Raw genomic sequence first — 14,307 nt, 5'->3', positions numbered from 1 at the left:
GTATTCAAGGTTAAATTCAAAGCTACAACAACTTGGTTTTCGGCCCTCCAAGGGGGACACCTCCTTGTTTTATTTCAAGAGAGGAAAGGTGATCATTTTTATGCTCATTTATGTAGATGACATAATTGTTGCTAGTTCTTCTCAAGAGGCCACCTCAGCTCTGCTTAAGAACTTGAAATGACTTTGCTTTAAAAGATCTGGGAGAGTTGCACTATTTCCTAGGTATTGAAGTAAAGAAAATACATGATGGTATTCTGCTAACTCAAGAAAAGTATGCAACAGAGATACTTAAACGTGTAGGCATGAAGGATTGTAAACCTTATAGTACACCTCTGTCTACTACTGAACACTTGTCATTGCATGGAGGAGAATTACTCAGTCCAGAGGAAAGGGACAAAATATAGAAGTGTAGTTGGGGCACTACAGTACTTAACTTTGACAAGACCTAATATAGCTTTCTCTGTCAACAAGGTATGTCAATTTTTGCATTCTCCTACATCTTTGCATTGGACGGCAGTTAAAAGGATATTAAGGTATATCCAAGGAAGTGCTGGAATTGGTCTGAAAATTTGCAAGTCAACGTCAACAACAGTAAGTGCCTTCTCTGATGCAGATTGGGCAGGATGCCCTGATGACAGAAGGTCTACTGGTGGGTTTGCTGTTTTCTTTGGTTCTAATCTTGTGTCTTCGAATGCAAACAAACAAGCTACAGTCTCACGTTCTAGCACTGAAGCAAAATATAAGTCTTTGGCAAATGCAACAGCTGAGGTAATGTGGGTAGAAACTCTGTTAGATGAATTGGGAATTGCAAGACCACGTGTCTCTTGTTTATGGTGTGATAATTTGGGAGCAACTTATCTCTCTGCAAATCCAGTATTTCATGCAAGAACAAAGCATATAGAAATTGATTTTCACTTTGTTCGTGAAAGAGTTGCAAAGAAACTCTTGGACATCAGGTTTATCCCAACAGGAGATCAAGTTGTTGATGGCTTCACGAAGCCTTTACAAGCTCGACAACTTCAAGCCTTCAGAAACAATCTCAACCTTGACATGTTTAGATTGAGGGAGGATGTTAGATGATAGGCTATTCAGGTGTGTAATGTGACATAGATGTCACGTATATTGTATGCATGTGTATCTTGTGTAAATGGCGCAGGTTGTTAGTATAAGTTGAGCCTTATCTTGTATAGCTTGGAATAGGGGGTGTGATAATTTGGGAGCAACTTATCTCTCTGCATAGCTGCCGTGCTGTCTTGCCCCATTGCCAGCTTCCCCATCTCCTACCTGGGCCTTCCCCTCTCGGTGCGTAAGGTGCCGGCCTCGGCTCTTCAACCCCTGGTGGACCGCCTGGTCAAGAAGCTCTCCATATGGCGCGCCTCCATGCTCTCCAGGGGCGAGCGCCTAGCCCTGGTGAGGCACGTGCTCTCCGCTATGTCGATCCATCTCCTCATGGCCATGGCGATCTGCCAACCGGTTCTCAAACGTGTCAACCGCATCATCAGATAGTTCCTTTGGCACGGGCGTCGTGAGGCCAACGGCGGGCACTGCCTGGTTAACTGGCAAAAGGTGTGTCGGCCTCTCGAGTTTGGCGGCCTCGGCATCCTGGACCTTCAGCGTTTTGGCATCGCGCTGTGCACGCGATGGTGCTGGCTTCGGCGCACGGATCTGTCACGCCCTTGGCGTCACCTCAAGCTGCCCGACGACCCGGAGGCTCGCGCCATCTTCCGCGCCTCCACTACGTGGACCGTGGGCGACGGGCGCTCCTGCCTCTTCTGGGAGGACCATTGGGTGGACGGCCATTCCATCTCCGAGCTGGCTCCAGCCCTCGCCTCCCTTGTTCCCCGCCGACGCCGCCGTTCCTGCTCCGTGGTGGACGGCCTTCTCCACCGCGCCTGGACCCGCGACCCTCGAGGAGCACTCACTCCGGTGGCCATGGTCCAGTACGTTGAGCTCTGGCGCCGCCTCCAGTATACCACCCTCTCCGACGAGCCAGATCGCTTGAGTTGGCGCTGGACAAGCAACGGCTTCTATTCCGCTAAGTCCTGCTATGACGCGCTCTTCGCTGGTTCCATCCGTGCGCCGCACTGGCAGCTGACTTGGAGAACCTGGGCACCCCTCCGGATTAAGTTCTTCGCGTGGCTGGCGCTCCAGGACCGGTGCTGGACCGCCGTGCGCCTAGCTCGCCATGGTCTCCCCCACCATGCCCTCTGCCTGCTCTGTGACCAGGAGATCGAGTCCATGGAGCACCTCCTGACAGGTTGCCCCTTCTCGAGGCAGGTTTGGCACAGCTGTCTTGCTTGGTGCACTTCCACGGTTCATGCGCCGACCGCCGGCACTCGGTTCCTTGACTGGTGGCACGCTACCACGAGCAACGCCCCGGCGGCGCACGGGAAGGGCCTCTCCTCACTCATCTTGCTCATCGCTTGGTCTATCTGGAGGCACCGCAACTCTTGCGTGTTTGACGGCGGCACCCCCTCAGCCACGCAGCTATGCCTTAACATCCGCGAAGAAGCGAGCTCCTGGATCAAGGCAGGAGCGACCGGGATAGCCGCCATAGCACCTTAGGCGCTAGATGATTGTTTTGGGGCTGAGCATACCCACTCTCTATCATGCTCGCGCTAGCGACTACGCCATCCTTGCGCCATGTAGTACTCTAGCGCCCCCCCCCCCCCCCCCCTCCTTGTATTCTCTTTTCGACCTATCAATGAATGATACGGAAGCTTTGCGTATTCGCGAAAAAACAACTTGCGCATGATGTAATCTTCTGAGTATTTAACACGAACGCGTCCCTACTAGGAAGGCAATACGCTTCCACAATCGTAGCTTTTACAGAGAGCACGTAATAAACAATTTTATGCTCTTTTCTAACACGGAGACAATTTTATGTTGTGAACATGCATGTCTGTCAAACGTGTGATGCGTATGGTTTCAGTCCATGATCGATTTAGTCAACAGTGTTCCGAAATTCATGGCGATGACGTGCTCTTTGATTTTAGAAAAGTCGTTTGTGCACAAGAAGAAAAAAAATTCAAGTGTGAATTTGAACAGCCGGGAAATTGAACGAACTTGTCATACAACTGCGGTGAAGAAATGAGAGGCGGGGAAACTCTACAAGGGCAAATGTCGAATAAACAATTTCTCAAAAAAAAAAGTCGAATAAACAGATGGTGCCACATGTCCATGACACCATCAAGGTGTAGATAGACATTAAACATGGAATGGATTTTCAATGGGTGCCAGAACTGACTTGATCCCTCCAGCAGCTCTTCTTGCTTCCACGAGATCATCGACCAGACGCCGAAGATCACAGCGTGAGGAGCCTCCTTCTGCCATGGCAGCGTGAGCCTTTGCGGCGAGGTCCATCACCCTGCCCCTCGCCGCGTCCCCTGGTCCTCCAGGGGCCATGAACGCCGTCACCGCCCGCGCCACAGCTTCGGCGGGGACTAGCTCGTGTTCTGTACAGCTCGTGCTCCGTACGCCGGCGCCATGAGGCCACAGCCGCTCCCCGATCCCGAGGACCTCCGTGACCAGCCTCTCGGTGATGAACTGCTCGAACACCAGCGGCCATGTCATCACCGGCACGCCCGCCGCGACCGTCTCCAGCACCGAGTTCCACCCGCAGTGGGTCACGAACGCGCCCACCGCCTGGTGCCCCAGTATAGCCGTCTGCGGGGCCCAGGTGGTGACCATCAGCCCCCTGCCTCTGACACGCTCCTCCCATCCCTCCGGCGGAGTCCACTTCTCCGCCCTCACCACCCACAGGAACGGCCTTCCCGACGCCTCCAGCCCGAGAGCAAGCTCGCGCAGCTGGGCGTCCGAGACGGGGGCGAGGCTGCCGAAGCACACGTACACCACCGAGCGGTCTGGTTTCGAGTCAAGCCAGTCGGTGCAGCCACCGCCGCCGCCGGCGCCCACGGCTGCCGGTGATGGCCGCGGCGAGACAGGCCCCAGGAAGTAGGCGCGCTTCACGTAGCCTTGGCGCGTGTTCATCTCGCAGTAGTGCTGCTCCAGGTCCGAGAATGTGTTGACGGCGAGGCCGAAGCAGTCAGCTTGCGCCGCGTAGAAGGGGTTTGTCGTGGAGCAATCCACCTCCGCTTTCCTCCTCAGGAACTCCGGCAGCTCGGTCCTCGGCATCCGTACCGGAGGGCCCGGAAACCGAGGGACCACGGCGACGACGTCGGGGTCGGGGTCGCCGCCGGCGACGTCCGATGCGAGGAGCTCGAGGTGGCGCATGGCGAGCGACGAGAAGGCGCCGATGACGCTGAACCTGACGCACGGCACGCCGAGCTCCTCGGCGACGCCGACGTTCCAGACGAAGTGCAGGTCGGTGACGAGCGCGTCCGGGGACTGCTCCCTGACGAGCGCTTCCTGCGCGGGGTGCATCAGGGCGTCGCTGACGGCGGCGGCGTCGATGCGCCACGAGTCGGCCGGCGCGGCCTTGCCGAGGTTCTCGACGCCCCTCGGGAGGCCGTCCACGGCCGGGAACGGGTACGTCGCTATCTTGACAGGCATGCCCTCAGATCCGGCTGCGTCATGCGTACGCCTCTCGAGCAAGGAGCGGACGATGGGGACGTTCGCCGGCGTGACGGCGACGGTCGCCTCTACGGTGGCGCCGGGGTTAGCCGCCGCGGCCAGGCGCAGGGCGAGGTCGGTGAAGGGCTCGATGTGGCTGGTCGCGAAGAAGGGGATGAGCAGGATACGCAGCTTCTTGCTGCTGCTCCTACTGCTGCTAGTGGTAGAGGCCATGTTCTTTCTTGGAGAGCAGTACTGACTTGCTACTGATTGTGGCTTGTGGCTACTGATTGGGGCGCGCGTTCAAGTAAGCAAAGATCGATGTTGGGCTTGCGTTAGTTTTCTCCTTGAATACCACGAGCTGCTTACCTGCCCAAGAACCAACCCATAAAATATGCGCGTCGCCGTCGATGATCCAATCTAACCATTTTTATTTCAGCAGCACGCTACACACAACACCGTAGTTGACCCAGGCTGGATGTGTCATATTGTTATGGTTTTTCTTTTTGAGATCAGCAGTGCTATACACACGACACAATGCACACGATTCATGCATGATACTTAAATCCAGCCGGACATGCACATGATTGAGAAGGGCACCAGCGGCTGGATTAGCACGTCGTGCATAGATCGGGCAGCACTGTCGTCTGGATAGCAGTTTCGTTTTGAGATTATGTCATATTGTTATGGTGAGAGCATCAGCATCGGACCCCTCAAATCCTTCTTCTCAAGCACTTGAGGGGACAAAGCCTGGCCATTGCCCGGACCAAAAATGGCCATCCAACCAGATCCCTCCTAGCCAGCCCAAAATCTAGAGCGAATATGGGACAATGTGGACACACCCGAACGATGTGTCGCTTCATGTAGCCTTCACTCATGTGCATCTCGCAGAACTGGTGTGACAACATGCTGACGCGAGGACGAAGCAGTCGGCTTGCGCCACATAGAACGAGTTGGTCATGGGGTATTCATATAGAAGGGCCCGGAACTCCGGCAGCTCAGTCCTGGAAACCGAGGGACCACGACGACGCCGGGGTCGCTGCCCAAGACTGCTCCGTGAAGAGCGCCTACTGCACGGAGCGCATCACAGCATCGTTGACTGTCGACGGTCGCCTGATCTACGGCGGCGGCGGTGGGGTATCGCTATATGGCTGGTCGCAAAAAAAATGGATGAGCAGGACGTGGCGGCGAAGGCTCGCGGCGACCACGGCCTCATTGGGACGACGCGGTGGGGGCGACCCGTTGTATGCTGGCTGCGTGCCCATGGTGGTGGCGGGTCAGATCTGATCTTACCTGAGAACTGCGGCGACGGCATGGTGGGCCTGGTCTCCGATCAGATCCAATCCAGCTGGTGCGGCGTGTTCCATGCGCGGCGGCGATGATCGGTGGCGGTCCCGTGCACACGATGCTGGATGCAAGGTCCTCGAGCGGATCCGGGCGAAAACCCTACTCTTGGCACGTTGCCAAGGTCGGCGATGGCGGCGTTTCACTGCGTCGTCTACTCGTCCCCTTCTTGAAGGCATCGTCATGGAGAAGCTCTAGACCCCTATCCGCTACCACTGGGGGAAACCCTAAATCAATCGATCGGATGACGGCGGCGCTCAGGTGCCGTACCCCTCTTGAGGGCGTCATTCTTGGAGGTGTGCATAGGCTCGAGGGATCTGCGGTGGAGCGGCGTTCCTTGTGACGCATCGACGCCGTGGAGTCTAGCTAGGTGGCAAGGCGCAGCAAAGTCTCAGCGACGGATGCGTGATGATGAATGCACGTAGGCAGGAGGCGTTGTTTGGCGCCGTGGGGGCGTCGACGGAAGGCCAAGCAAGGTCATTGCGTCAGTGCCTGTTCTGAAGATGGATTGATGGAAGACAGAGGCGACGACCTATAAGAGTGCGTTGGACCAGTTTGCGCCCCAGACCCAGCATGTGGCTTGGTCGGGGTCTTCGGCATCAGATGTTAAGCTAGGTGAGAGGTTCGGGTATTTGGCTCTTTCTACACCCCTTCATCATTGGATAGGAGTAGTGACATATGTTGCCAAGATGACGGCTTACATATTGGATGTATTACTTTGTAAAATCTTATGAATAATTAATAAAGTGACTGCATGCATCTTTGAGGCTAGGGTCATCCTCCTTTTCTAAAAAATAAAGGGAGGGCTACCGCCAGTGGCAGGAGTCATTTTCGTGTCTGGCGAGTACTGATCCACTGGCTGTGGCTGGCGTGTGGTTACTCAGTACACGCGTTTAAGTAAGCGACAAGATGGATGTTGGACTTGGGTTTTTCTTTTTGGACGCTGATAACTGCCACACGTGTGGCATCTAGTGGGGGTGTGTCGTCGCACGCCCTGTGTGGCACGGAGACGACCCCACCCACACGACGGCGTCCGGGCGCAGGCAGCCACAGCCCGCACGTCCGGTGTGTGAAACAATCGCCCACACGTCCGGGCGATCGACCGCACTGCCCGCACGACCTAACGCGCCCCCTCGTCCCGGCCCGCCTTCCAATCCCTGTCCGACCTGCCGCCGTCGTCTCCTACCTCTCGATCCCCGTACCTCCACCGCCTTCCTTCTCTAGTTGCCATGGCAACCAGAGCAGATCCCTAGCGCCTCCCAACCGCTACTCACCCCCCCCCCCAACCCCGCCCTCCCGAGACGATGAGCTAACAGGTGGATCTCCGATCTCCTTCTGTTTCTCGTCCTTCTTCTGTCCAGAAAATTGAAATTGCAGATTGCCCACGAAGATGGCGACTAGATCCACGATGTCATGGCAAACACACCACGGATTTTCTGTGTATTCACATTTGCCCACCAACATACGCCAGATCTGTCGTATTCTATCCTAGAGTTGAGCTAAGCTTATGGGTTGGCTTGGTGCGAGTAGTTGTTACAGAAGGATGCGTAGGAATCACTAAAAAAAAGGGAAGAAAGAAGGAATTTGGCATAGGGAGGGAGGAAAAATAATTGCCACTTGTATCTGACGTTAGTTGCCACCTATCTTTGTCGTCAACTGCCACAAATATTATGTTGTTACTTGCCATCATAATATGTTGGCTGTTGCCATCGATTCAAAATGATAGTTGGCATCCAGATTTTAGAAAAGAGAATAAATGTGCATGTCCTACTTGTTCACAAAATGATAGTTGTGGATATTGATGCATTTTTGTTCATGCAGTGACTGAAAACACAGTGGGACAAAAAGCGGAAAAATGAATCATGAAGACGGCACTGATCCTTGGTTTTCTCAAAGGCCGGAAATGCCCCCTTGGGATGCAGCAGAGTAAAATCAACTCATTTCTGCAGGGCCGTTGCTGCCACTACTAGAGCAGTACGCGAGCATCGGTACGATGCATGATAAAAAAGGGACATTTGCCATGTTTGTGATGAGGAAGATGGCATTCTACTTATGTCCTACAATGTCGTTTTTTGCAGGTTCTTATGACCCAACCACACACACGGGGATACCATGGCAAGTTCAGGCACATGGCACTAACGCTGACAGATGTACGGACGACCAACTTCAAGTAGCCAATGTGGCAAATCAAGGTAACACATACGAGAAAGAAACATACTGGTGTGGCCATGAAATTAAACTTGCAAGTATGGCAAAGACTTATGAGTTATATGGGAAAATATAGGACCTTCATGCAGCACGTGGCAACAGGCGGCAACCATGTACCTGCCATCAACGTCGTACATAGGTGAGTCTATGAAGTGAAGTTGTGGACAGTGAATTAGGAGAAGGAACATAGGTGACATTGGGGTTTTCATGTTGACTTGACAAATGCAGTTGCCATGCCTGGACAACTGCAGTTGCCATGTATAGTCAAATATGATTGCAATGTCTAAACAACTGTGGATGACAAGTGTGAACAAATTTGTGTGGCATGGTTGGACCACTACATGTTCCATGTTGTACAAACTACAGTTGCCATGCATTGACCAACTACTAAATGATCACAGGTTGTTATGGTGGAACCACATCGGCAAATGTCTCATGGCAAGCTTCACAGTTGCAGGCCAACGCTATTGCAGATAGAGCACATCAAATTGGAATGACAAACCAGATACGATCAGCACATGCGGCACAACAAGGTAAAAAAATGTGAACCAGAAAAACAGTAGTGCATTTGCTTTTGTGGAAAAAGCATGGGGGGAAAAGTGGATTTGTCACGGTGGTGGTGGAAAAAGCAACAAAAATGCTACCAAGTGGACGCGTGCAAATAGTCATCTATTGTCTTCAGGATTTGTCAATTGTTGTATGCATGTGTGCAACATTCGTGATTGATTCCATTTGCCTAGTGAGCTCGTACCTAGAATCCAAGTTTTGATGCTAAAGACGCTGGTTGCCATGCCTTGGCAACAGTAACTGCCATGTCTGTTGGACTGTAGCTGCCATGATTGAAAAACTGCACTTGCCACGCATGGCCACATGCAGATGCCATGACTTTCTCTATGAATGATGTCAAGCCAAATTAGATGCAGTTGCTATATTCGTTGCGATAAACCTGCCATTGAAGCAATGCTTACACATGCACCTGTTTTTTTTTTGCAGGACCTTCAACTACAATCAACAGCGGCGCGGGGACATCTACTGCGGGAACCTCTGAGCACACGGAAGAAGCGTTTCACCAGCCAGTCAGCAATCCTGCCACAAACTATGCAGAATCAGTGTCGGAAATGGCAATCGTTCCAGCAATGCCGACATGCACACCTTTGCACACCAGCACAAGCAACACTCAAGCAGATGGAACAGCCGCCGATACTGAAGTGAATGATGAAACTGATGACAAAGCACAAGGGGATGAAGAAGATGGGCAATCAGAAATCATGGTACCTCAGCCACCATATGTTGGGCAGAGATTTGATTCGTTTGAAGATGCCAAGGAATTCTACCAGAGATATGCAATGTTCCATGGGTTTGCGGTCAACACCGAATACCATAGGAAAATTAAAAAAACTAACGAGTACAGCAGAGGTGAGATGAGGTGCTACAAGGCACGAAGGAACAAGAAGGGTAAAGGTGTTGCATCTGTCGTGCCGGAATGAAAGAGAGGTATCATTGTCAAGACGGAATGCCCTGTCCGGTGTAAGCTAAACGTAGATGGAGCACGGTGGGTGGTCACTGAATATTTTGACGAGCACAACCACGAACTCATAAAGAAGTTTGACCTGGTAAAATTTCTAAGCACCCACAGAGGATTCAGCCCCCTCAAGAAGAAATTCATAAAGCTGCTACATGATTGTAACATCGGTCCATCAAGAATGGTCCAAATACTGTCCATGATCCACAGCAAAAATGGAACTCTGAGTAGCATGCCCTACATACCAGCAGACGTCACAAACCTAAAGGCAAAGTACCGTAGAGAGAGCAGGTTGGCTGACATAGAAGACACGATAGCCTACTTCGACGAGAAAGCAAAAGCAGATCCTGATTTCTTCTACAGGATAAGATTGGACGATGAGGACCGTGTCAGGAACATGTATTGGGTGGATGGTGCTGCAAGAAGAGCCTACAAACATTTCCGAGATTGCATTTCGTTCGACGCGACATATCTCACTAATATGTACAAGATGCCCTCGCTCCATTCATAGGAATAAATAACCACAATCAGTCATTGCAGTTCGGTTGCGAGCTCGTTCGGAACGAAGATACGGATGGGTACACTTGGCTGTTCAAAACCTTCTTGGAGTGCATGGGTGGACTTGCTCCGATGAACATAATAACAGACCAGGATTTTAGCATGCGTGCAGGCATAGAGGAGGTCTTTCCGTTGGCAGTGCACAGGCACTGCAGGTGGCATATTATAAAGAAGGCTGGGGAGACACTAGGACCGTTCTTTGCTGACCATCCAGAGCTGCACAAGGCATTCGAGTTGTGCGTGGACCACAGCTTGACGGTGGAGGAGTTTGAACGGAGCTGGACAGCTATGATTGAAACATATCAAGTCCAAGACAACGAGACGCTTGCTAGCCTGTGTGGGAAGCGAATGTACTGGGTGCCGGCCTACTTCATGCAGTGCGTCTTCCCATTTCTCCGGACTACGCAGTGCAGCGAGGGGTTCAATGCTGTTCTAAAGCGGTACGTGAGCCCTGGCAACTCATTGCTGCAGTTTGGCAAGCAATACTGTCACGCCCAATATGCGACCCTATCCGCGAGGAACTCGAAGGTCCCACCAAGGATAGACCCGCATATTGAAACGCTTTTGCAAGGTGGATATCATTACATCAACATTACATAATAGTTGGGGATACATACAAGGCATACAAATGCCGCAAGAATACATCAATACATCATACATAAGATCAACATCCGACTACGGATGAAACACAAACAGAAGCTCAAACGACATCCACCCTGCTAGCCCAGGCTGCCGACTTGGAACCTATCCCCTGATCGAAGAAGAAGCAGAAGAAGAACTCCAAAACAAGTAACATCGCTCTCGCGTCATGATCATCGCAAAATCTGTACCTGCAACTGTTGTTGTAGTAATCTATGATCCACGAGGACTCAGCAATCCCATTACCATGGGTATCAAGACTAGCAAAGCTTAATGGGTATGGAAAGGATAAGTGGTGAGGTTGCAGCAGCGACTAAGCAATGTATGGTGGCTAACATACGCAAATAAGAGCGAGAAGAGAAGCAACGGAACGGTCGTGAAACTAGCAATGATCAAGAAGTGATCCTGAACTCCTACTTATGTCAAACATAACCCAAAAACCGTGTTCACTTCCCGGACTCCGCCGAAAAGAGACCATCATGGTTACGCACGCGGTTGATGCGTTTTAATTAAGTCAAGTGTCAAGTTCTCTACAACCGGACATTAACAAATTCCCATCTGCCACATAACCGCGGGCACGGCTCTCGAAAGTTTATACCCTGCAGGGGTGTCCCAACTTAGCCCATTATAAGCTCTCACGGTCAATGAAGGATATTCCTTCTCCCGGGAAGACCCGATCAGTCTCGGAATCCCGGTTTACAAGACATTTCGACAATGGTAAAACAAGACCAGCAAAGCCGCCCGATGTGTCGACAATCCCGATAGGAGTCGCACGTATCTCGTTCTCAGGACACACCGGATGAGCTAAGCGTACAGGTACCGACGTAACCCAAGTTGCCAAGGGATGGTCCCGCACGGTGCTCTAGTTTGGACCAACACTTAGACAAGCACTGGCCCAGGGGGTAAAATAAAGATGACCCTTGGGATGCGCGACTCCCAAGGGAAAAAGGCTAGGTGAGGCAAATGTAAAACCAAGGTTGGGCCTTGCTGGAAGAGTTTTATTCAAAGCGAACTGTCAAGGGGGTCCCATAAATCACCCAACCGCGTAAGGGACGCAAAATCAAGGAACATAACACCGGTATGACGGAAACTAGGGCGGCAAGAGTGGAACAAAACACCAGGCATAAGGCCGAGCCTTTCACCCTTTACCAAGTATATAGATGCATTAATAATATAAGAGATATTGTGATATCCCAACAAAGTTCATGATATACATGTTCCAACATGGAACAACCTTCATCTTCACCTGCAACTAGCAACGCTATAAGAGGGGCTGAGCAAAGCGGTAACATAGCCAAACAACGGTTTGCTAGGAAGGGTGACAAAGGTTAGAGGTTCATGGCAATTTGGGAGGCTTGATAAGCAAGTGGTAGGTGACGCAGCATAGCGATAGAACGAAGCAACTAGCATAGCAATGATAGTAGTGAGATCCAAGGTGACGGTCATCTTGCCTGAAATCCCGTTAGGAAGAAGACCGAGTCCATGAAGAAGATGAAGCCACGAAGACGAACGAATCCTCACGATCGCAACGAAACAGGAACTAACGAGAAGGAGCACAACCGGAAAGAAGCAAACAACACGGTAAACACTCAACACATAAACAAGACATGATGCTCAACCAAGTATGATGCATGACAAGGCTACATGAAGCTACTCATGGCAAGAGATGATGCATATAAGAACAACACATCAAAGCAAATTTAAATGAGGCCGGAAACAACATATAACAATTCCGGTAAGTCCTCATATGCAAATTTCGAAATTGGTCCAGATCCGAATAAGGCCTTATGTTCAAGTTGTTAAACAGCAAGTTAATATGCACCAAGATGATCTACACAAAATTCTAGTCAAGTTACATATAAAGTTCATTTAGTTCGGAGCTACGGCCTGGAAGATATGAGCAAAACAAGTTAAACATGGCATTGATGCAAAATGCATACAAACATTAAGCAAACACCTCAAAACAAGGATGCAACAAGATAATATGAAACTACATGCAATACTAAGCAAGTTTCATATAGAGCATGCTCAAAACGGAGCAACGGTGCAACACATACACTCCAAACAAGATATAACAACAATCTGTCTAAAACAGCAACTAGGCATCTAGCAAGCATCAAAACAACAAGCTACAGCACTCCAACATGAGAGACAAAGGCATGGACATGATGTACAGGTAAATAATTACAAAACATGAACACTGAGCTATCCCCAGAAACCACTCGAACATGCTAAAAAGGACATGGCAAGATTGCAAATAATAACAGATTCACAGACTTAGCAGAATTCCAGGACATGGCAGAAATAACATCAGGTTGCAATGTTTAGAGCTATCAAACAACATGCTACAGGAATATATCATGGCAAATGAAAGAATAGCATGATATTACTAAAGACAAAGAACAAAACTCCGTTACTGAACTAATTCCAAGGATCAACAGAAAAGATGGTAGTACCCATGCAAACATGGCAAGTAATATGACAGATTCAGACTTAGTGAAAATAACAGTACATGGCAGGAACAACGATAAGTATGCATGTTGGTGAGCTTGAACCACTCACCACAGAGAAATAAATGGCATGTGAAGTTAACCAACAGTAAGATGGCATAAATATGAAGCTAAGCATGTCAAGAGCAAGTACATAGGATGCATGGATCACTAGCAAAACACATGTCAAAACTGAACTTAATGTTAACAGGCTGACAGCAACATTATTTAGCAATTTGAGAGCAAGTTTGCAACAAGCTACAGCAGGCTATAAATGCAACCAAGGGCATGGATGGATATAGCATAACAAGTAAAACAAAACACCCTTAGTGAACATCTCCAGATTATGCATAGAACTCATGGTGACAGCAGGTTTACATGGCATCACAATGTTACAGCTACAGATAGCAGAAATGACTGATTCTTGAAAGGCGGAGGAAATAGACTTTCTTGCTCTTGCATCATTCTTGCGAAAAGAATGTTTTTTGATAGACCTAGGACATGTCACAGAAATCAGCAACATCATGGAGGCTACTTTGCATGCTTGTGCTAGTCACGACATAGATCACAAAAATACAAGACAAGCACCACTGTAAAGATGGCATGATGTAGTTCAAAACACATGTAGAGCTCATGTTCATAAGATGCACACATCAAATGCAACAAAAATGACAAAACAACAAGTTCTGATAACAGACAGCAGGTTAACATCACATAACACTCTTGCAATGATGATTAGGGCATCAAGATGATCTCAAACAAGCATGGCACAATGGAATAAAATGAAGAGCATCTCATGATGAACATTTGGACATATTATGTACGCAAAACGGAGCTATTTGCAAGAAGTTACAGCAGGTCAAAGATGCACACATATCATGAGTTTTCAGGGACTTAGACGAAAAATCACCTCGCGGGAAAAGTCAACGCGGGATCGAGCGGAGCGGGACGGCGGGATCCAGGGCGCGGGGAGCCGTTTGGATCGGGGAAGTGGTGGATCTCATCCCACCCCAGATCCTGCGACGAGGCGGCGGT

At 50.2% G+C, this 14,307-nt stretch overlaps 3 protein-coding genes across 3 annotated transcripts; 2 read left to right on the top strand and 1 right to left on the bottom strand.

The window, feature by feature from the left end:
• Positions 1 to 2,839: 2,839 nt before the first annotated feature.
• On the bottom strand, positions 2,840 to 4,869 carry LOC109755473 (scopoletin glucosyltransferase-like). Its single transcript, XM_020314378.4, has one exon. The coding sequence runs from the start codon at positions 4,744 to 4,746 to the stop codon at positions 3,208 to 3,210; it is 1,539 nt and encodes a 512-aa protein (XP_020169967.1). The 5' UTR covers positions 4,747 to 4,869; the 3' UTR covers positions 2,840 to 3,207.
• A 4,898-nt stretch (positions 4,870 to 9,767) lies between these two features.
• Positions 9,768 to 10,097, top strand: LOC141023046 (protein FAR1-RELATED SEQUENCE 5-like). The gene has a single exon (XM_073499349.1). The coding sequence runs from the start codon at positions 9,768 to 9,770 to the stop codon at positions 10,095 to 10,097; it is 330 nt and encodes a 109-aa protein (XP_073355450.1).
• Positions 10,098 to 10,198: 101 nt separating this feature from the next.
• LOC141023045 (protein FAR1-RELATED SEQUENCE 5-like) lies at positions 10,199 to 13,693 on the top strand. The gene is made up of 2 exons (XM_073499348.1): positions 10,199 to 10,619; positions 13,671 to 13,693. Exons 1-2 carry the CDS (start codon positions 10,199 to 10,201, stop codon positions 13,691 to 13,693), a joined length of 444 nt encoding a protein of 147 aa, XP_073355449.1.
• Positions 13,694 to 14,307: the final 614 nt, after the last annotated feature.

The sequence above is a fragment of the Aegilops tauschii genome, chromosome 5, assembly GCF_002575655.3.
Source record: "Aegilops tauschii subsp. strangulata cultivar AL8/78 chromosome 5, Aet v6.0, whole genome shotgun sequence".
In the NCBI taxonomy this organism is placed as follows: Eukaryota; Viridiplantae; Streptophyta; class Magnoliopsida; order Poales; family Poaceae; genus Aegilops; species Aegilops tauschii.
Note: the sequence above shows the minus strand (reverse complement) of the source record. Positions and strands in the feature narration are given on the sequence as shown.

What these genes read in the sequence shown, in the direction of transcription:
- LOC109755473 (XM_020314378.4), bottom strand. Translation starts at nt 4,746, where the DNA reads ATGGCCTCTACCACTAGCAGCAGTAGGAGCAGCAGCAAGAAGCTGCGT.
- LOC141023045 (XM_073499348.1), top strand. Translation starts at nt 10,199, where the DNA reads ATGGGTGGACTTGCTCCGATGAACATAATAACAGACCAGGATTTTAGC. An exon ending in CAACTCATTGCTGCAGTTTG is followed by an intron (nt 10,620 to 13,670) that starts GCAAGCAATACT and finishes ACAATGTTACAG; the next exon opens with CTACAGATAGCAGAAATGAC.
- LOC141023046 (XM_073499349.1), top strand. Translation starts at nt 9,768, where the DNA reads ATGGTCCAAATACTGTCCATGATCCACAGCAAAAATGGAACTCTGAGT.